Below are 23,135 nucleotides of genomic sequence, written 5' to 3' on the forward strand. Positions count from 1 at the left end.
ATGAAGGAACGTAACACAGGTACTCAAACCCAGAGAAACCCTGGGAGCGGTGCCTGGTGAGGCCAGGGCTAAACAAGATGACATCAGTGTCCCAGCCAGTTCTGGGATAAAGAAAACTAACAAAGTGAGACTTCCAGATGGAGGTTCCCAAGTGGAGCTCCCTGCGGCACACTCTGCCTTAACAACCAGAGGCTGCTGAGAATTCAGCCCGACAGGAAAGATTTTTCTGTGGGTAAATACATATAAAAGCAAAATCCTGAGCTAGAGTCAAGACACTTCCAAGTAAAACTCCCGTGCCCAGGTAATTTGTAAAGTGAATTCTAAGTCTTAAGTTTATTTAAATAACCTCCAGTGAGAACAGAGTGGACCAATGACTACCCCTTCCTTGTGATACCAACTGACCAAGACAGAGTAAGCACACCCTGCAGCCAGCCTGCCAGCCCCCTGCAAGAGGGGCAGGGTGCCTCTCAATGCGGGCGGCCCCGGCCCCGGCCCCGGCCTGCCGCTGGGGGAGCGTCCACTGTTGAGCGAGGATTTTTGATGGTTTCGTCTACCGACACGATAAGGCAGGCGGCCTCAGACGCTGCGGTCAGGGCGTTGATGCGCACCATGGCTGGCTCCCACACAAAGGCCTCGAAGTTGTCAGCGATGTCCTCGTTATTGATGTCCACTCCGTACCACATGCCCCCCTGAAAGAACAGGAAAAGAGAGGAGGTAACAGGTAACTGCTCTCAAATTTCTTCCCACATATCCTCCAAAAGCTTCTGGGTGTTAGAAAACCTCATTCTTTCTGAACTTGCCCGAATCTCCCCAAGGAAGATGGCATCTGCCTGGCGTCACCCCAGGAAGCTGGGTGTGCATGTCTTCCCACCCGTGCCCCTAACGCCCACCCCCTTCAAACCCTAAACAAGCTGCTCACACAAGAGCTCTAGGACCTCTTCTGGGCAACATGCTGTGTTTTGGGAATGCCCCATCCTCAGGTCACCCTGAGGACTCTGTATTTCTCAAGAGGAACACTCCCCAACCCCCCCTTACTTGGCTCACTGCTTACATTAGTCCCCATTTCAGATGAGGATATGGAGATGCAGAGAAGTGAATGTTTGCTTCAAGCCCTCAGGCAAGTCAGAAGCAAGGCCACTCACTGAGTGCTGTTGTCACAGTGCCCAGCACTTAACACCTCTCAAGAAGTATCTGCCAAACAGCGAATAAACCGAATGAACCCAATGAGCTCTCCGGGAGATCACAACTTAGAAGCAGCAGAGCCGTGGCTGGACTGCTAGTCGATGGGGCTCCGGCCTGCTTACCACCACCCTGGGAAGCCCCATATATGTGGTCAGTGTGTGCTTCTGGGGAGGAGGCAGCAGGGTCTCCCTAGTTCCTCTGATGGCACTGCGGCTCTCTCTGCCCTCAGAGACACTGTGAGCTGGTACAGGGTCCGGTTCCAGCCCTGTCCCTGGGGCCCAGCAAGCACAGCCTGAGCAGGCATGGCTCACGCTCCAAATTGAGGCCCACACACCCAATCCCTGGACCCAAGGGAAAAGGACCCACCTGGGCATGCCGAGCCCGCAGCTTGTTGAGGATGTTTGTGGCATCAAAGCCAGCATTGTCACACAGCTGGCGTGGGATAATTTCCAAGGCTTTGGCATATGCCCCGATCAACAGCTGCTGTTTTCCCGGAATGGTCCTTGAGTAATCCCGCAGGTACTTGGAAAGCTCCATCTCAATGGCCCCGCCGCCAGCCACCACTGAATCGTTCTGCAGAGACCAGACCCACCTCTCAATGCTAACAGGCCCCTGGTCCAAGCTCCAGCCACAGCCAAGCTAGACCAGCCAGTCGGCAGGCCCTCTAGCACCGAAAGGGAGTGGTTCCTTATTCCTCCCACATCCCAAACCCCAGGAAACCTAGATGCGGCTCTTTTCTAGCACATCCCAACTGCAATCCGGTGAACCTTCTGGTTTCTGACCATCTTCAGGGTCACTATGTAGTTTGAGGGCACCGGTACAATCACTGGGATGGCTGATAACAGCAGCTTCACGGATGGCTCACAAGTCATAGCCTTTAAGACAGTATCACCTATTCTGAGATAATGAGGCTGTTTCTCTATGACTTGTGAGGCAACTGAGGGAAAATAGACCACTCAGGGAAGGACAGGTTATACATGGAAGAAGCCACCACACAAATCCAGGGTCTTATCAGCTGGGGAGGCAGAGCAGGCTGTCCACACAGCCTGGGGGGCAGGACACCCCCAGCCTAGTACCTTGATGGCCCTCCTGACAATCATGATGGCATCGTGCAGGGACCGCTCTGTCTCCTCCATAAACTGCTCAGCACCGCCACGAAGGATGATAGTGCAAGTCTTGGCCTTGGGGCAGCCAGTGAAGAAATTGTACCTATACCCAGGATCAAAATCATGTTAATTTCTGCTGCCAGCGGGCTGTGTCTGACCTCACCACATCCTCCCCAACACTCAGCAGCTGCTCTTTTGGTTTTCCAAATCCCACTAGGGTATTCCAATCCCACTCTTGTAGACATGTTCTGGGCAAAATTTGGGGCTGTAACCCTGGGGCATTGTGGAGTCAGACCTTAGACCCAACTTGACCTCCTCCCCTCTCGAAATACTTCATATCTGAGTTCTTTATGCCCCGAAAGGTGAGACTTCAAAAAAGAGGAGCACATGCACATCCCAGAAAAAGGCGGAAGGCCAGACCAGGCAGGTCCCATGACCTCCGCCAACAGGCAGCCCAGGCCTATGGCTTACCTCTCGCCGCCAATCTGGGTCTCTTCAAAGACCTGGCAGCGGCCCAGCACGTCTGATGACAGAGCATTCACACTGGTTTGGATGGAGCCTCCACAGGCCTGAGGAGCACAGGAAAGTAAGACCACCTGGCAATTAAGGCTCCCGTGAAGCCAGAAGACAGCTTCCTGCCACCCAGCCTGAAAAGCCAATTCCCATGCCAAATCCTACACTAGTGCCCAGAGCCTCCTGCCCTGGATAACCCACTCTCAGCCTTATCCCCGAAAGAGGAGAAAATAAAACAGAACAAAGACACATGGCAGGCAAGCAGGTCTAGTTAAAAGGAGATGGGGACCCTTTACTTCAGCCAAAACCCACTCCCCCAAACTAGTGTGCCCTGGGCCCAACAACTTAGGATTGGTGCTTTAGACCTAGCACATCTTTGGTGAAATGCGAAAAAAAAAAAGGAGGAAATCTGGCTGGAAACACCAATACTTAAGTTTCTCTAGCTGATCATAACATTACTACTAGGTTCCTGCACAAATCACATTTCCTGACTTGTTTCGGTTATACCGAGCATGTGCACATGGGGACTGGAGTGCTTCAAGGCCAAAAAAAAGCGAAGACAGGCCTAGAATCACGTGCCAACCTGAAAGTGCACTCCAGCACACCAGGAGTAAATGAAAATTCCGCCAGGGCCACAAAGGCCAAGAAGCAGCACTCAAACATTTGGTTACCATCATTGTCCTCTTCAGATCCTCCTCCGGTACTCGGCCAGCACAGAACATGTCCCTGTCAGCAAAGTACTGGGTGGCCACATCCCCAATGGGGAGTTTGGACAAGACGACTTTCGCTCCAGAATGATGGATCCTCTCTAACTTGTCATAGAGAATGTTCCATTCGGCATCAACAATTGCCTGATAATCCTTAAGAGACCCAGAAAAGGATGAGGATGCTTTTGGGGGGAGATCAGCATATATAGTAGGCTAAAGTATACCCCCCAAAGTAAAATATGCTGATTTATCTGAGAATTAACCAGAAGACAGTAACCAGAAGAGCCCCTCCTCAGTCCAACTAAACAAGGACCCTATACGGTAACTTGGGAACCACCTAAAACTTTTAAACGCCAAAACAGAAAATAACCCCAGGACTGGGAGCTCCTCCAGAGCTGGCATGCCAAGGTGTTAAGAAATAGTTTAGCCTCACAGATCTACATTCCTCTGAGAAGCTGTACCCACGGAGTCCCCAGTGACAAGACCCCCTCCCCAAGAGGCCATTCTGTGCTGGGGGCACGTTACCTAACAGCACCTGCTTATAGCTGGGAACACTGCTACCTCCAGAGACAGCCTTGGTATCATTGGTCACGGGAGCACACCTGTCCCTATAGTGTGGGACCTGGTGCAGAACGGCCTTCATCTGCTCAAATAAGAGGACTCAAAAACCTGGGCTTGGTAGGTGGAAGGCCCCGCTAGCCCCGTCTCAGGGGCCAAAGAATTATTTCAGCAGGTCTTACCTACCCAAATCCCCTCACGTCAGGTCACTTAGGGAGCAGAATGGGAAAATAAGTGGGCCTAGTACTTGGACATCAACATATTCAGGGGGCCAGGAGGAGAATGGGGTCCATAGGGAGCCTGAGAAACAAAGCTGTGCCCAAGATGTCCACAAAGACCATGGCTTTGGCCCAAGAAAGCTGGCCATTCCCTGGACACTGCCAGCTGGTGGGGCCTACCTCAACGGTGTGGACTCTGATTTCAGCATTATCTTTCTCAGCTTTCAGCTCAAGCTCGACATTTAAAAGGGCGATCATTGGATTATTGTACTTTTTGGGTTGCATTTCAAACCCAGCATAAGAGAAAGTCTTCTTGAACGCGACGCCAGCTACCAGCTGGGACTCCTGTTTAAAAATAACAAAACAGTCAACAGTTCAGTACTGGCATGAAATGAAATCAAGCTAGTGGCGTACTAGGCTAAGATATGTCTATTCCTGTGAACCTGAGTGAACCATGTCTTCATTTTTTTTTTTTTTTCAAGATTTTATTTATTTGACACAGAGAGAGAGATCACAAGTAGGTAGAGAGGCAGGCAGAGAGAGGTGGGGAAGCAAGCTCCCTGCGAAGCAGACAGCCTGATGTGGGACTCGATCCCGGGACCCTGAGATCATGACCTGGGACGAAGGCAGAGGCTTAACTCACTGAGCCACCAGGCACCCCGACCATGACTTTATTTCACTGTTACAACAAAGCCTTTTCATTTTCATAAAACCTGGGAAAAACACAAAACGTATTTTGGCTGTCCCTTCAGTATCAAGAAAATCAATCATTCAGCTTACAGAGACTAAGCATGGTAAAAGCCATTTGGGCACTCCTCTAAGACTGACCTCCAAAGTGGGAGCCAAGGGATAATGCCAAATGTATACCTCCAGTGCCAGAGAAGGGACCAGGCATTTATGAATAAGGTACTGGCTGCCTAATGCCTCCCCCTTCAATCCCAACTCAACACCCTCCCAGTTTTCTACGGGACACGTCTCCCCACACCCCCTCTATCTGTCCTGCGTGTGTGCACACACACTCTGACCTGTGTGCGGTAAGCTAGGTGCACCCTCTTCCAAGGAGATGAAGCCAGAAGGGTCAGAAAACCCCTGTACAGTTCCCTAGCTACAACTGTGGCTTCCTACATTTCAGTCCCTCAGAACTTGAGCTTCCTGTGGGTTGGATTTAATAGAAGGGAATAGTAAGAAAGCATGCTGCCCTTAGGATGGACTTCAGCACTATCCAAAGACTTGGGTTCAAATCCCAGATCTCTCTCTCTCTCTCTTTTTTTTTTTTTAGATTTTATTTATTTGACAGAGGGAGATCACAAGTAGGCAGAGAGGCAGGCAGAGAGAGGAGGAAACAGGCTCCCTGAGAGCCCGATGTGGGACTCGATCCCAGGACCCCGGGACCATGACCCGAGCCTAAGGCAGGGGCTCAACCCACTGAGCCACCCAGGCACCCTCCAGATCTCTCTTATTAAGGGACCAAGTTATTTCCCACTCAATAAAAAAGGGTATATTCAGCTCAAAGACCTCCATGTTCTCTGTCAGGGCTAATCTCTAATACTATTGCCTAACAGTGAACACGTGTGCAACACTCAAATTCACAGCATCCTAAAGGGGTGATGCCTGAGCTCTATCAAGATGGATAGGCAGAGGGACACCTGGGTGGGTCAGTGGGTTAAAGCCTCTAACTTCGGCTCAGGTCATGATCCCAGGGTCCCGGGATAGAGCCCCACATTGGGCTCTCTGCTTGGCAGGGAGCCTGCTTCCCTTCCTCTCTCTCTGCCTACTTGTGAGCTCTATCAAATAAATAAATAAAATCTTTAAAAAGAAATTCTAAAATATATTGTTAAATGGACAAAAGGGAATTACAGAACACTGTATTACAAATAAACCCTTGTGTTTAGAAAAGCAGTATTTACATATGTTTATAGACACACACAGTATGCTGGAAGCACTTGTGCGCGCGCGCGCGCGCACACACACACACACACACACTTAATGGTTGTATCTGGGGCATTTATTTTTATCTTTAGGCCCCTTTATACATTTAAAACTATGTATAATCTATTCAAAACAAATGAATAAAAGGCGTGTCCCTTCAAATAGAGTGGACTGAGAAGCACTTCTCAGATTTATTCGCCCGGAGGGTCCTAAATGATTTATCAGATGGAGCTAGGGCTATCCCCTCCCACATCACACAGAGATTCTAAAAATCGAGTTCAATCTGCTCTTCTGCTGTCAAGTATATACAGGTCCAGAAAGTATGTACAGTCATAGGCTGTAGTGACATCATGGGGACCACAACTCTAGTCTGACTTCCAGCCCAACACACATTCTCTCAGCACCTGTACGGTGTGCTCACCTCCTGCACCAACCCGTCTGCAGAGTCCATGTGAAGGCAGGAGCCTCCCGGGGGGCTGTGGCAGGCTTACCTCCAGGGCACCACCTTGCACCTTCTTGATTCCAATCATCTTAAGCTGCAACAGATCGTCGAGCATCATCACTGCATCCACCACCATCTTGGCAAAGAAGGCTTTCTGCTGGGAAATCAGCTTGGAGCTCAGGGCGGTCATGGCACACTTCTCCAGCAGCTTCCTCTGCTCCCTGGGACACGAGGATGGGTGGGACCTGCATCAGGCTCTAGTGTTGAGTCTACTGCAGTGTGGACAGGGGGTCTGTTCTGGTGTCTAAACTCAGCCCACACCACCTTCCTCTTCTGCATCTTTAGGACAGATTACCACTGAGGGATGGTGACCACGGCCAGAGACCTCGCGTGGGACAGCTTTAAAACTCCAGCATACAGCCCCTTTTGTGCTGTGTAAGCTGGCATACAGCCAAGGGTCTGGCAAGAGCCAAATGGCCCCGGGCCCATATAGGGTGGCAACACACTTCTACATCCAATTTGGCCACAGAAAGTCAAGGTTCTGACAAAGCCCACCAAAAACTTACACTTTATCTTCCTTCTTCACGGTCACAGCGATCTCTTTGATCTTGTTAACTGCCTGCCAACAACAGAAGCCGAGTGAGTCCCTGATGCCAAAGGCAACTTGGAGAGGTGGGTCCCAGACCATCCTGCCACTCTATAATCTGTTTACTCCCAATTCTTAAACATTCCCAGTCTGCAGCTGAAACAACACTTCCAAGTCCTATAGCTGCCTGAAACAAAGGTCTCTGTAGTTTAGAAAACTCCCAGTGACAAATAGGTCTAGGCATAGGTCTAGTTCTGAAAAACCAAGGTATTTCTAGGATTTAACTCTGAATATGCAAAAAATACACTAAAATAAGTGAGTGGAAACAAGCTAGGATTCTAGATTGGGCCAAACCTTCTGGCTTATGAAAAACACCCAGTGCTTTAATTTATTAGATATATAATACCTTTATATGTTAAACTTAGTATCTTTTCAAAAGCACTTCTCCTGTATGATCTCATTTTAATGTTACCAACCCGAAACAGACAGTAAGTAACTTTGGGGGGTAGGGGAGAGAATCTCAAGCGGACTCCCCACTGAGCATGGAGCCTGAGCCGAGTGCTTCATCCCATGACCCTGAGCCGAAATCACGAGTTGGACACTTAACTGACAAGGCACCCAGGTGCCCCTGGAAGAGAGATAGTAAAGGGAGAAAGTAAAGCCTAGAGGGACTGACTTGCCCAAGATCACAGAATGAAGGTCAAAGATCAGTAAAAGCAGGGTCCTAACATGTGTGCCATGAGGAACTTGATAAAAAACAAACCAAAAAAACCCAGCTCTCACTTACTGAGTCCATCAGGAAACCTGAAGCTTGAAGAGATAGCTACTGAATGGCAGATCTGAAATTTGTAGGGAGAAGTCAGAAAAAGTCCAAAGAACCCTGTCACCAGCCTCTCTATACCCCAGTAAAGGTATTATCCTAAGAAAAACATGAAGGTACCCAAGCACATGGCCAGGGTAGCCAATATTCCCATACCAACTGGGTGGCAGTGCGGAAAGCTCGGATGATGATCTGTGGGTGCAAACCTTCCTCCACATAGGGTTTTACTTGCTTCAGAAACTCAGCAGCCAGCAGGGTCACAGAGGTGGTACCATCACCGACCTAGAAGCAGATGACAGGAAATTCACATTTTCTCATGTTTAGAGATAAACCCTGAAACTCCATTTTTAGGCAACCTACCCATTTAAACTAGGAGTGTTTAAATGGGTGTAAAATGTTTTTTCCTGAAAGCATAGGTAAAGGCAGTTAGGTATCCATCCCATCAAAAGGCTCTGGGCTACAAAATTAATTCCCCAGCCAGGCCCATTCTCCAAAGAGAGCTGATTTGGACAATCAAAGTTCCTCAGGATGTGAAATCACATAAGCAGATTAACCAAGAACTTATATATTACACACAGGCATGATGAACAAGATAGTCCCAGTCACGCTTATGCTTCTGTGTCCCAGGTAACCATGGCAGCAAGAGACAGGACACAAAACATTCTTTAAGGAGTATGAAGGACTACAGAAGTTTCCAAAAAGATCATTTCCGCCGAATCCCACTGAAACAAACCTTCCAGGAAAGGCCAAAAGTCCTTTACATTTTATACACTGGAACAAGCAGATAAAAATCTGCTAACCATTCTAACATAGTCATTTTCTACAATGGGATCGAAACCCTATTTTTAATGAATGAGAAAAAGAATAAAAGCTAAAACCAGTTCACATCTGATTTGGCAGAAATTCACTTCCAACTCACTTATGTCCATTGTGTAATGTGAGGGATCTCCAAGGGGGAAGAAGTGGTACTGGGGTAAAGGGTTTAAGTGGCCAAACTCCTGGCCAGAAAGGTTATTAGTCCCTTGTTGAAGATAGTAACAGGTCAAATTCAGATTATTCTCACTTTAATTTTTACAAGTTATACTGTTTTATAGTCTACTGGGTCTCAATAAACCTTTTTATATAACTTTAGAACATATCTGTGATACTCTAAAATGCAAGCCTGTTTCCTCTCAACAGTTGATTCAAGATTCTAGTGTTAGATTTTCTTTTTTTGGGTAAAGATTTTATTTATTTATTTGAAAGACACACAGAGAGATGTAGCGAGAAAAAGAGCACAACCCAGGGGAGCCTCAGGCAGAGGGAGAGGGAGAAGCAGGATCCCTACTGAGCAAGGAAATTGACTTGGGGCTCCATCTCACGACCCTGGGATCATGACTTGAGCCAAAGGCAGAAGCTTAGGGAACTGAGCCACCCCAGTGCCCACAGAGTTAGAAATGCTTTAAGACACACTGGTTAATGTTGTCATTTCATACACTTGAAAATGACTGAAGTGGCAAACTTTATGTTATCTGTATTTTACCAGCATGGAAAAACAACAGCAGATAAACTGGAAACCTTGGAGTTTCCAGTCCCATCTTATAAGGTGACTAACATGTGAGATTTTTAAAGATTTCATTTATTTATTTGACAGGCAGAGATCACAAGTAGGCAGAGAGGCAGGCAGAGAGAGGAAGGGAAGCAGGCTCCCTGCTAAGTAGAGAGCCCGATGTGGGGCTGGATCCCAGGACCCTGGGATCATGACCTGATCCGAAGGCAGAGGCCTCAACCCACTGAGCCACCCAGGCGCCCCCGAGAGATTTTTTTTAAGCTAAATATACTAAATATACTAAAATTATTTTCACCTGTTTCTTTTTGCTTTTTTAAAAAATTAACATATATTATTTGTTTCAGGGGTAGAGAGATTAAATTATTTACAAGGTCACAGATATGCACGACAGTATATGGCCCTGGTTCTAATATCTCAGCTAAATGCAGTGAAAGAGTATAAATTTTCAAAGACTATCAATACCATCTAATTATTTTACAAGTATGTACTACTTGTGAAATCATAATTTCAGAGTTAAAATTAAAAAAAACAAAACAAAAAACAACTTTATGCGAGAAAAGCAAAAGAGCAAGCAGCCATGCATTTCAACCTTTACTTAAACACATATGCTTGATTTCCCCACCTCAGCATCTTGGGATTTGGCAATGTCCACTAGAGTCTTTGCTGCAGGATGGACAACATCAAGGAGTTTCAGGATTGTGGCCCCATCATTAGAAATTGTTGCTTTGCCTTAAAAGGAAAAACAGAAAGTAAAAATTTAAAGACCCTTTTCCCAGTTGGACTTGTGAGCCCACACACACTTTACTGGGATGGGACAAGAGAAGATCGTGGCATCTATGAACTGATCTTTTTACAGACTTAGCTCTGTGCACAAAGCACCTGAAACCACAAGCTTCTGAAGACCATGAGCTCCTGATTTTCTCCAAACAGCACTTTGCACACCTCAAACTGAATGTAGAAAATATTACTTCAAATGAGTGAGAAACTGTTTAGATAGTCTTGACCATCTAATTAACACCCTATTATCTCCCATGTCAGCTAGGACACTAAAACATGGGGGGAAATTCTGTTCTGGTGACATGATACAATGGAATGACCACAGGCAACACAGATGGTTCTGTTTCATGTTTCCAGGGTGCCTCTCCCCAAGAAGCAACAGGTTCCTGAGACCAACTTCTCCCATATATTCCTATATTCCCCTAAGATTTATCAGCATTCAGGACAAAGTACGAAATGGAACTGTTTCACAGCAAGCCATCAGAGATCTTAAAAGCAGTGGCATTTGTGAGGCCAATCTCTGCTACCCTGAACACTCCCCAGGAGTGTCCTCTCCTGTGCCCTGGCCTGAGGAACCCTGCAGACTCACCTCGGCCATCTACGATCAGCTTGTCCATGCCGCGAGGGCCCAGGGTGGTTCGTACAGCCTCTGCAATCACCTGGCAGGCACTGATGTTACTTACAAGCTGGGGGATGCCTTGGGAGCTATCAGTCCCCTCTTTCAACAGGATAACTGGTGTGGGCTGGAGAAGAAAGAACAACGGACTGCTTTTAACAATCATCTATTGCAATGAAATTCAAGGAGGGGCAAAAGGATAAATGTTTCCATCTCCCCCATAACAGAAATATATGGAGGCCTCTTAAAGATCCAAGAGAGAGAGCACATGCACGCACGCACGCACACACACACACACACACACACACGGAAGGGGTGTAGAGGGAGAGCAGCACACACCCTGCTGAGGACCAAGCCAGCCGCAAGGCTTGATCTCATAACCCAGAGATCATGACCTGAGCTGAAATTAAGAGTCAGACACTTCACCAACTGAGCCTCCCAGGCGCCCCTCTGAAGGTTTTTAAAAACTATATTCCCACTGTCCACCATGCTGATTCCTTGACCAGCACCTATATCCAGAGATACAGCCAAGAACACAGCATACCCTGCAGGTGTGCTAGAAAATGGTATGAGGAGGATGATTTAGTCTAAATCAAATACTGTGTTCTCCAGTGCTCAGCGGAGTAAGCATAGCCTTTTCAACTCTTACACTATCCCCTGTGTTGAAGAATCAGGTCACAGCACAGGAGGAAGAAGCTCAGTGTTCACCCTCCAGCAAAACCACCACTTATCTGCATTACAGCTTAATCCTACAGAAGTTGACGGGGCATTGATGCAAAATACGAGACGCCAACAGCTTCAGGTGGTGTCCTGGAGATGCCCAGGCAGGCAGCTTACTAACCATGCTTAGCTGGAGTGCACAGGAGGAGCCAGGCAGAGAAACAGATAGCCTCACAAAATGACAACAAATCTAATTCGTACACGATGTTTCCATCTCTCAGTGTCAGTTCCATAGAGCTTCCCTGTGACCGGTCTCCAGTCAAATGTCCCAAAGAAATTTTCATCTATTTTGCAGGCTAGCCTTGAGAACAGTCATTATTCCTACAGGGGCTTAATTTGGATACCCGCCTTAGAAACTCTGGGAAGACAGGGATACTTCCCCATTTAAAAACTTTGCTTAGAGACCTTTGCTTCAGTGACTGTTAGCACAGACAGTAATTCCTCATCTTGGCAAAGCAGTTTGTATCAAAACCTGTGCCTTCCGAGATGAGCTCATAACCAGACTCTGTCTTCTCTGCGTTTGTGACTTAATTTTGTGTTGTAGAACAGAATATAGTAAGGGTGCTGTTTCAAAACTTGTTATGCTATATGTGTACTACTAAGCTATGACTTAAAATGTACTTCTTACCACGGATTGCTATACGAAGTCTGAAAGCCTCTGCCCCTGTCCACCCCTAGTCTGAGCAGGAAAGGCACAGGAAACGAAAGCACAAGGGAGATCTTGACCCAACAATAAGGAGGCACGGGTTCACGCATCAGAAAGCCCAGGGACCCATGAGGGTGACTCCATATTCACTGCGCAATTCCTGATAAAGGCCAACTCCTCTGGCCAGTGCAGCTGGAGGACAGTGGGCAGAAGGAATACTGGAGTAAGGCTACAGATGCAGGCAACAGCCAGCTCCATACTCAATACAGACCATGGTAAGGAGTTTGGATTTTATTCCTACAAAAGGAAGCCCTGGAAAAACTTATTGCAGAGGAATGGCATGTTCCAATTTACATTTTATCTATATAAAATGTAAAGAGAAACAAAGTAGGAGGCAAGATATAGTATGTAAATGCATAAAAGGGGCTGGAAAGATGAGCAAGAAGCTGTAATGAGTAAGAGTGTTCCTACACTCTTAAAAAGGGTTCTGATGCTTTGTATTGTGGATTTTCTGTTTTGTTTCAACATTTTCCTAATAAACACATACACTACTTTCTTTCTTTCTCTTTTTTTAAAAGACTACCTGTCAGATAACCCCCGAAATCTGAGGTCAGGCATGGGCCAGAGAGAAAATTCCTTCCCTTTCACCAGTGTCCCAGGTCTGACAGCAAGAAATGGCTTCTTTATACTCTCAGCATTCTTTCAGGCCTCTTATACCTTCAGTAAGGAAAAAGCTATTCCATTCAAAGGCCCTACCCTCTCTCAGTCCTGCTAAATTATTTCTCATGGCAGCCCCAAGCTTCTTCGGTTCATCCTTGCCCTGCCATAGTGTTAAACTTCAAATCAAAAACCAACTTGCATCTCAAACTTTTCCTGTTACCTTCAACAAATTTTCACTTCTCCAACAGGATAACTGAACAATGCTTATGAAGACTTTTTCTTACCTCCACCTCCAAATTGTATGCCTATTTATAAGAGCTACCCTCATTTTTTTTCCTTTAAAGACCTTATTTATTTGAGAGAGAGAGCACAGGGTTGGGGGGCAGGCAGAGGGAGGAGCAGACTCCCTGCTGAGCAGGGATGGTGCGGTGGGCTGTGATCCTGGACTCTGGGATCATGACCTGAGCCAAAGATAGACATTTAACTAAGTCACCCAGGGGCCCCATTTTTTAAAAAAGATTTTATTTGGGGTGCCTGGGTGGCTTAGTTGTTGGGCATCTGCTTTCTGCTCAGGTCATGATCCCAGGGTCCTGGGATGGAGCCTCGGATCAGGCTCCCTGCTCAGTGGGAAGCCTGCTTCTCCCTCCCCTACTCCCCGTTTGTGTTCCCTCTCTCGCTGTCTTTCTGTCTCTATTAAATATACAAATAAAAAAAAAATCCTTAAAAAAATAAAAAATAGGGGTTCCTGGGTGGCTCAATGGGTTAAGGTCTCTGCCTTTGGCTCGGGTCATGATCCCGGGGTCCTGGGATGGAGCCCCTCATTGGGCTCTCTGCTCGGCAGGGAGCCTGCTTCCCTCTCTCTCTCTGTCTGCTTCTCTGCCTACTTGTGATTTCTGTCAAATAAATAAAATCTTTATTTATTTATTTATTTATTTTTTTTTTTAAGATTTTATTTATTTGTCAGAGAGAGTGAGCGAGAGCGAGCACAGGCAGACAGAGTGGAAGGCAGAGTCAGACAGAGAAGCAGGCTCCCTGCGGAGCAAGGAGCCCGATATGGGACTCGATCCCAGGACGCTGGGATCATGATCTGAGCCGAAGGCAGCTGCTTAACCAACTGAGCCACCCAGGCGTCCCTTTAAAAAAATAAAAAATATTTGGGGCACCTGGGTGGCTCAGTGGGTTAAAGCCTCTGCCTTCGGCTCAGGTCATGATCCCAGGGTCCTGGGATCGAGCCCCGCATCAGGCTGTCTGCTCCGAGGAGAGCCTGCTTCCTTCTCTCTCTCTCTCTGCCTGCCTCTCTGCCTACTTGTGATCTCTGTCTGTCAAATAAATAAATAAAATCTTTAAAAAAATATATTTTATTTGGGAGAGAGTGAGTGCACAAACAGGGGTAGGGGGAGCAGAGCGAGAGGGACAATTTAGATTCAGTGCTGAGCCCACAACCCAACACAGGGCAGTGTCTCAGGTCCCTGAGATCATGACCTGAGCTGAACCAAGAGTCAGATGGCCAACTGGCTGAGCCATCCAGGTGTCTCTACCCTGGCTCAGTTGGTAGAGCATGTGTCTCTTGATCTCCAGGTCCTAAGTGTTGGCTATAGAGCTTACTCAATAAAGTGTGTGTTTGTGTGTGAAGATATTTTTAAAAAGTAAAAAACAAAACACTTTCTTACCATGCCAGCAATTCATCAGTGCCCCAATTCTTCCAAGATGTTTTTTTAACAGCAGCTACTAGGGGCACCCTGAAGAGAGGATCCCGTAATTCCTTCTGCTTCCTCTGTGCACAATTTTTATAACACCAGCCATCTTAAAGTATGAGCTTCCCAAAGGTAAGGATTATAATCATCTCAATTTGTGGAGTGCCTAGATTTGGCCACGTATGAAGTAATATGCAAAAGCTTTTGATACTGAAAATTCAACTTTATACACGCCATGAATTAAGATAGCACTGGCTTGGGCACCTGGGTGGCTCAGGTGGTTAAGCGAATGCCTTCAGCTCAGGTCATGATCCCGGAGTCCCAGGACCGAGTCCTGCATCAGGCTCCCTGCTCAAAAGGGAGTTTGCTTCTTCTTCTGACCCTCACCCCCTCATGTGTGCGTGCTCTCTCTCAAATAAATAAAATCTTAAAAAAAAAAAAAAAAAAAAGACACTGGCTTCTAATTTTTGCAAAAGCACTGGCAGGGTGGTGAAACGAAATCCACTGAGAATTCTTAAGTACAAAGCAAAGAGGGCTCAGAAGCAGCTGACCACATAGTCCCCACGTTCCCTATGCTGTGTAGGCTGGGCCCACAGAAATGGCAGGCTGGATAAACGAGGAATCCTAAGAGAAGGGAAAGGTGGCAGAGCTGGATTGAACCAAGCCAGGTCAAGCTGGACAGGTCCTCTTCTTTTACCTCCTGGAGGACACGCACTGCTATGGGAAGTCCAGCTTCTTTTCTAAGTTATTTTTCAATCTCACTCATTTTTACTGAATAAAGAAACAAGAGCGGAACCAGTAATCTGCCAAGGGTATCGTGGAAGGCTCTGGAATTTCAGCTTAATGACCTTCATCTTCATCCTCCTTAAAAACTTTTATTTATTATTAAAGCTTAATGTTCTGTAAAACAACAATAGGTGTTCACATGCCAAGGCATGTAGTACTCAATACCACAAAGGCAAGGACACATGTTCCTTCCTAGTGTACTGAAAGTCACAGGACTGAGTTATCATGGCACCCTTTTACCTCTCTTTTTAAAAAACTATTTATTTAAGTAATTTCTACCCCCAATGTGGGGCTTAAACTCATGACCCCGAGATTAGGCGTTGTATGCTCTATGGACCGAGCCAGCCAGGCACCCCTTTACCTATCTTCTGATCACAGAAGCATTCTAGAATATCGAGGGCTAATTCCATGACAGCAAGGATTTTGACAGAAGATTCACATCCCAAAAGGAGTCTTGCCAAACAAAACTCTGATGGAAGTCTTGTCAGTAGGACAGATTACAGGGAGGGAAGGAAGAAACCAACCACCTAGCAGAACAGCTAAGATCTGCTGAGTGCTTACTCCATGCTGGATGCTCTGTATGTAGCAGCTCAAAGAATCCCCTTAATACACTGAGGGCAGGAAATTTAATAGCATGCTCAAAGTCACATACCTAGTAGGTACCAGCTTAGTTACAAAACCTAGGCATCCAGTGTAGCTCTGGAGTGACTTCAAGAATAGGTATTGCTGGAGAGGGACTGAAAAAGGGAAGTACTAGAGGTATGAAGGGGAGAAAAAAGTACAGATAAATTCTAGGTTCCTTCTATCATGGTACAACTGGACTCCCAGGGCATCCGGTCACAGAATGAACACACACCTCACAGGTGTCCGCCTGACCTCTACCAGGACAGGAAGCGGCTGTAGAAGGCCACCACTTAACAGAAGATTTCCTCTGACTGACAGACCAAAATGAGTCCGTGAACTGCCAAGTGCACCACAGGGAGCAGCATCTACGTCAGGGTCTTGCCTCAGACACCCCCTTAAAAGCTGGCCCTGTTCAAAAGCAACTCAGGAGACAGCAGCAGGCTTGGGATCCACTGTAAGCATCTAGGGCCCTGAGATGGCACAAAGGGCTGGGGCGGAAGTGGGCTGGGCTACAGGGGGCCTCCGGGATTCACCGACACCCCTAATTCAAGAAAAGGAGACCCAGCGTTAGATGGCCAACTAGAAAAGCCTGGTCTGATGCCAAGTCCGGAAGGGCAAACAGAGTCGGAGTCCCAGCCCGGCTCTTCCCACCTCTGCCGTAGTGTCCCCATGTGCCCTGTCCATTCTCCTGGCTGGGAAGCTGCAGCCCCAACAACCAGCTGGCATTACATGGCATTCAGTAGGCACTAAATATGCTTTTACTTAAGGAACGAACGAGTGAGTGGTAAAGTACAAGCCAAGTGTGTTTCCACGTATGCAGCAGCAGGCGGGCTGGGGGACCCGCGAGCAACCACAGTTGAGCCCCTCCGCTCCGCCCAACATAAGGTCCCCACGCTGCCCGTTCTAAGAAGCACACGTTTTTTACACCCCCACGTTTCCCAAGGCACCCGCCGACCGTGTATGCACGCACGCTCAAAGTCGCACTCTAACACAGCTTATGATTGTGAGGGGGCTCCAAAAACCCGGTCCCCTAAGCGGGCTCGCGGCCCCGAAGCAGCCTGGGACTTGTAGTCCGCAGCCGGCCAGACCAAAGTCTTCCCTCCAGCCCCACAAAGGCCTCGCCCAGAGCCCCAGTTCCGTGCGGGGGCCGAGCCAGGCCGCGGCGGGCCGGGGTCGCCGGAGACAGGGGATCCGCCTAAGGACAGAGTCAGTAGGTAGCGGAGGGCCCTATGGGACCAACCCGGGCCAGGCGGTACCACCCACGGGCCGGATGGCAGCGGATGGCGACAGATAGGCGAAACGCCACTCACCATCATTTTGGAAGCTTATTCACTGGCCCGCTACGCCTCCCGTCTTCTCCGCGTCCGGGCGGCCCAACAACCCCACAATCCCCCGCGCCAGAGAAGTCCCCAGAAGCTTCGCCAAGCCGTTGGCTCGGGAGAGGAAGGGGACGGGCCACTTCCGCCACTCTATGGCTTGTTACCACAGAGTCGACACGGCTAGAAGGGCCAGAGGCTGGGTCTTTGAGGGAGCTTTTGGGAGACGTGTTGGTTACCTAGGGTCGCCGGATTCGGGTTGTGCTTTTCTCTTTGAATATGTAGAATCCTTGTTCGGTCTGCGTCACCCGCTAACCCTCATTCCATCCCCCCTCACCCCGAACGCCAGACCAAGGAATACAATAAACACGAACATTTATTGAGCGCTATAGGATAGGCTTACGTTAAATATGCACTTGGTGAGAGATTTCATGAACCCTTCCAATCCTATCGCGTTGGTACTATTATCATGCCCATTTTATAGATGGAGGAACTGAGGCTGAGAGGTTATGAAAGTTGTGCAAGGTCACAGCTGTAGGCTAAGTGGTAGAAAAGCAGACGTGGGCACCCGGCACCTGGCCCCAGTGCCCGTTTTCCGGCTCTGCGCTGGCCACAGCCTCCTCGAGGGAGGGGATCACTGAGCCGGGTCCCCAGCGCCTACCGACAGAGAGCGCGCAGGCACAGGTGGAACTGGGCAGAGGACGAGCGGAGTGGAGGTCGCGGAAGACCACCTGAGCGCCAGACGAACGCCTTCCCAAAGAGGGGGTGAGGAGGAGGAAAGCACGGTTGTGAGAAGCAAATCATCGTCTTGCTAGGCGGCCGCAGGGAAGATCAGGCCGAGTCCGCACCTACTGACGGCTAAAGCGAGTCCAGAGAGTTGCCCATCTCCAGTCGGCTTTCCTCCCCGGCCCGCCCACCAGCCCGCGCTGTCCTGGAGCCGAATCCAAACTAAGAAATGCTAGGGCGCGGGGGGGGGGGGGGGGGACGGTGGCAGTTGCTGTTAAGAGTTTAGGCCAATCAGCCCTCGGCCCCACTTCACTCGACCAATAGGAAGTAGGCTAAGGCGCAGAGGCGGAAAGTGTAGCTACACGAACAGGCATCAGAGCCAATCAGCAGTGGGCCTCGTTCCCGTCCGCCAACCAGCAGCAAGAGCGGGTCTGGGGGCTGGAGGCCGGAGCAGCTGTCAGGCTGAAGTCCGGCGAGCTAGCGCGGTGGGGCGGTCGGAGGAAGCGCGGCGCCGGGCCCGGCCCTGGAAATGGTCCCCGGCGCCGCGGGCTGGTGTTGTCTCGTGCTCTGGCTCCCCGCGTGCGTCGCGGCCCACGGTGAGCGGCAACGGGCGGGGCTGCGCTGCGGGGCGGGGCTGGCCCTCTATCTCGCTCGCGTGTCGGGCCGGGAGTCACGGGTCACCTTGGGGACCCCGCGAGTTCGGGGCAGGGCGGGTCTGAGGATGGGCGACTGGACTGGGTGGGTGCTGGCCCCCGGCGACTTGAGCAGGGCGCGGCCTGAGGCTGGACTCTGAGTCCTCAGCTCCCCACGTCCAAGCAGGACTCCTCTCCACGCCCCCAGGAGCGCCGACCCAGATGGCTGAAGGGGCGACCGGGAGAAAGAACAAGGGCCAGCTAGAGATAGTACAAGCTGGAGATACGTATGTGAGCATACAGGGACATACATTCTTACACGTGGGCTCACATGTACAGGCACACACGTACACACACAACCTGTTTGCTCATGAAGGAGCACATAAACATATACACCCTACACACACTTGAGCACATACGTGTACCCACACTTGATTTACACAGATCAGCAGATGCAAAGGCCAGGTGAAGATATGTGTGGGAAGGAGGAGGAGTTTAAAGAAGGCTTCTTGGGAATGTATCTGTATCTGGTGGGAAGTCCCCACTCCCGGGGTAAAAGCTGCGAGCCCAATGCCAAGCCAGTGGAACTCTCTCTGGTGGCTGTGATTTGGCCTGGAGACAAGGATAGCTAAAGCCACAGTCAGTCCTAACCCTGACACACAGTAGTGGTGTGATAGTCTGTTGACTGACTACTTGACGTGTGGCAAGCAGCTTCCACATTTCCACATTCCTCAATCTCTCTGAGCTGAAGAACCAGGGATTCAAGTCCAGGTAAAATTTTAAACTTTGGTGCTGAAGTGAAGATCCTAAACCCCAGAAAAATCTGGTTGTTCTGAAAATTCTCTTCCTCAGTGCAATGGAGCTGAAAATAGTTCTTCACTCCTTCAACAACCTTTATTGAGCACCCACATATCCCAGCCGCTGTTACATAATGTGGATACAGCATTGAACTAAGCTCTGAAACTGTGGTTCTTGCCTTAGTGGAGGAGACAGACATTAAACAAAACAGTATGAATACTGTATAATTACAAATTATGTTGAAAGTGTCAAAGGAGAAAAAGCTCATTTTGGAGGGGCATGGGGGAGAGAGCAATGACAGGGCTTAAGGTTTCTCTAGGAAGTGACAGATCAGTTATGACCTAACCAATGAGTAGGAGTGAGCCCGGTGAAGAGGCATAGCTGGGGTGGGGAAAGGGGAGGAAGCCTCCCACATAGAGGCAACGCCTATAAGAAGACACAGAGAAGGGAAGAAACTGAAAGGAGGCCAGGAAGGAGTAGATGAGGTTGTAGCAGCCAAGGGCCAGATGGAAGAGGACCCTACAGGCCACAGTTGAGATTTAGATTTTATTTTGAACACAAAGGCTAGTTGTTCTGGTTCTGGAGCCATACGCATGGTGACCTCATCGTATTTGCTTTATGATATTTTAAGAAGCCCCATGGCTGTTGTTTGAGGGGGGGGGGAATAGACCATAGAGAGCAAGAACAGAGGCAGACAGACCAGTTAAGAAGCTGGACCCATGAGGACAAGAAAGGACAGTGGCTGGACAAGGGGCATGGCAGTGGAACCGGAGTCAACTTTTAAGTTTTAGTGAGAATCGTTTTATACTCAGGCTACCACAGCTCCACCTTGAAACTCTCATGTCCACTTCAGAGTAAAGATGGATTCATCCTGAGAGAGAACACAGAGGCTCTCCCTCTTCCTGGCTCCCCTGTGCAGCAGCAGCAGTGGCGGCGGCAGCAGCAGCAGCAGCTGATATGTCTGGGGTTACTAACTCTCTTTGCATCAGGGCAGAGACCATCCATCTCACCCATCAGGAGGACTCAACATGGCTAAAGCTGGGCCCCTGAGCCCAGACTACAGCCAGCCCCATTGAACAATGGGTCCATGATCTGAACTTGAACCAGCTTGTTCTTTGGAGGCTTCTCACCCGTACTCTTTTATCTTTCAGGCTTACGCATCCATGATTATTTGTACTTCCAAGTGCTGAGTCCTGGAGACATTCGCTACATCTTCACAGCCACACCTGCCAAGGACTTTGGTGGTATCTTTGTAAGTTCAGGGAGACCCCTTTGTCTCTGATCTTATCTCCATCTCCATCCCACCAAGTAAGGTGACCCTCTCATCCCTTCAACCCATACTTGAGTGCTGGGACAGGGGAGAATGCAGAATCCTGGTCTGTCCTCCTGGGGCTGCTGTGCAGGAAGGAAAGATTTCTGGTTAGCTACCCTCCCAGGTGTAATACAGACTTGAGCACCAGACAGGGACAAGCTGTCTTCTTTGGGGACATAAAATAGTGAGAAACCAAGGGCTCTGCTAGCTTTGTCTGCACTATGTGACTTAAGGCAGGTTACTTCCCCTTTCTGGGGAAGTAGAAACTTCCCCTGAAACCATACCAACTCTCCTACGTATCTCATAGCAAGGCAGGGTCGAGTGGGACAACTAGATAAGGCTTTATGAGAATTTAGTAAAAATACTTCAGTGCCCAACATACCGAAACCACTCCACGTTTCCTTCACACTTTGGGAAGAACCAATAGGGGACTGTCAGCCTGGTCTTGGAACTGGCATGGCTCCTCACCCTGACCTATCTAAATGTCTTCCAGCACACAAGGTATGAGCAGATTCACCTTGTCCCTGCAGAACCTTCGGAGGCCTGCGGGGAGCTCAGCAACGGTTTTTTCATCCAGGACCAGATTGCTCTGGTGGAGAGAGGGTAAGGAGAAGACAGACGCTGGCACCAGAGGAGGGCCCGGCATAGGGTAGATTCTAAGATCAGTGTTGGTGGTGGTGCTCTGAAATAATTCACATTTTGAATGGTCTTTAAGAAATGTCTTAAGATGATTCGTGCCTTTTGGCCACTTATAAAAAATTCTCCCTGGTCCTTCTTTCATCCTTGCAGTGACAGTCTGGAGGAGGGCTAGTTAGGATCTTGTCTTTCCTTTGGTCTCATCACCACCTCTTCCAGGGGCTGCTCCTTCCTCTCCAAGACCCGAGTGGTGCAGGAGCACGGCGGGCGGGCAGTGATCATCTCTGACAATGCGGTTGACAATGACAGCTTCTACGTGGAGATGATCCAGGACAGTACCCAGCGCACAGCTGACATCCCTGCTCTCTTCCTGCTCGGCCGAGATGGGTGAGGGCTCCTTATCTCTGGCTGTATCAGCACCAGGCTGGGTGCCATGACTTGGGGAGGTCAAGGGCAATCACCAGTCCTTTCCCGCAAGCCTCAGTTGGAGGGCCAAGTGCTTGGGCTCTAGAACTCCCAGAGTGATGGGGACAGTGGGGCATGATGGGGTGCTGAGAAAGTGACCATCACCACCTCTCTTCATGCCCTCCCAGCTACATGATCCGTCGCTCCCTGGAACAGCATGGGCTGCCATGGGCCATCATTTCCATCCCAGTCAATGTCACCAGCATCCCCACCTTTGAGCTGCTGCAACCACCCTGGACCTTCTGGTAGAAGAGTTGGTCCCACATAACCAGCCTTAAAACAACTCTGGGCTGGGAAAGGAAAATCCAGGAATTCTGCTCTTTGGGATTTGGGGACAGGTGGAGTTGGGTAGAGGAAAAAGGCTTGGGCCTTGGCTATGCTAAAAGCCACGCCACTGGCCTTCCCTTCCTCAGGGCCCCCAAACATCTCATGCTATGGGAAGAGTCAGGCCCCAGAGCTTCTTGGCTAGAATCTGGAACAAAAGGGGCTAAAGCCAAGTGGCCCAAGAGCCACCTGTGACCTGTCACATCCCACCTGGCTCCAGCCTTCCCTTGCCAGGGTCTCCTCAGTGTGCTTCACAGCACTTGCTGGAGTGGTTCTAGGAGCTTTTGTTTGAGGAATTAATAAACCCTCACTGACTTTTTAGCAATAAAGCCTCTCATCAGGGTTGCAACTGTGTCCTAGAGTAAGAGCACATGGGCGGGAGGGGCCTTCCTACTCATCTGGTCCCATGCCCTTATTTTGAGGGGTAGGAAACTGAGTCCCCCAGAGGGTAAATGACTTAACCAAGGTCCTTCAGGACCTGTGCTTAGGCTACCACCAACCTTGGATCCTGATAAAGCCTGCTTCCTGCTCAAGAACTCAGGAAGCCATAGGTCAGTCCCCTGAGAAGACTCCTGTGATAACCTGGTCCTGGGGATCCACACTAGACCACAGAAGACCTGGGCTATTGGCATTTGGAAACGTGTAAAGCAGAGCGTGGGCAGACAGTGCAGAGAGGAGCCCAAGCTGAGGAGCTGTGGCTCCCCTCTCTGCCATCACCTGGTCTACACTGCGTGCCTCTGCACCACCTCAGTGACTGCTATGGGCCCCAGGCAGCTTGTCAAGTCATTCTCCA

General features: G+C 49.1%; 2 protein-coding genes across 2 annotated transcripts; one reads left to right on the top strand and one right to left on the bottom strand.

Annotated features, from left to right (window-relative positions):
* Positions 1-305: 305 nt before the first annotated feature.
* On the bottom strand, positions 306-17,601 carry CCT7 (chaperonin containing TCP1 subunit 7). Its single transcript, XM_082743982.1, has 12 exons — positions 17,444-17,601; positions 10,977-11,130; positions 10,233-10,339; positions 8,218-8,343; positions 7,222-7,274; positions 6,705-6,876; positions 4,465-4,629; positions 3,473-3,661; positions 2,760-2,857; positions 2,259-2,391; positions 1,549-1,755; positions 306-689 (listed from the first exon to the last, which is right to left on the bottom strand). Exons 1-12 carry the CDS (start codon positions 17,447-17,449, stop codon positions 468-470), a joined length of 1,632 nt encoding a protein of 543 aa, XP_082600108.1. The 5' UTR covers positions 17,450-17,601; the 3' UTR covers positions 306-467.
* Positions 17,602-18,516: 915 nt separating this feature from the next.
* On the top strand, positions 18,517-22,687 carry PRADC1 (protease associated domain containing 1). The gene is made up of 5 exons (XM_082743984.1): positions 18,517-18,771; positions 20,757-20,857; positions 21,411-21,520; positions 21,773-21,940; positions 22,147-22,687. Exons 1-5 carry the CDS (start codon positions 18,705-18,707, stop codon positions 22,265-22,267), a joined length of 567 nt encoding a protein of 188 aa, XP_082600110.1. The 5' UTR covers positions 18,517-18,704; the 3' UTR covers positions 22,268-22,687.
* The last annotated feature ends 448 nt before the right edge of the window (positions 22,688-23,135 follow it).

Source organism: Mustela nivalis (genome assembly GCF_964662115.1).
Source record: "Mustela nivalis genome assembly, chromosome: 8".
NCBI classification, from domain to species: domain Eukaryota; kingdom Metazoa; phylum Chordata; class Mammalia; order Carnivora; family Mustelidae; genus Mustela; species Mustela nivalis.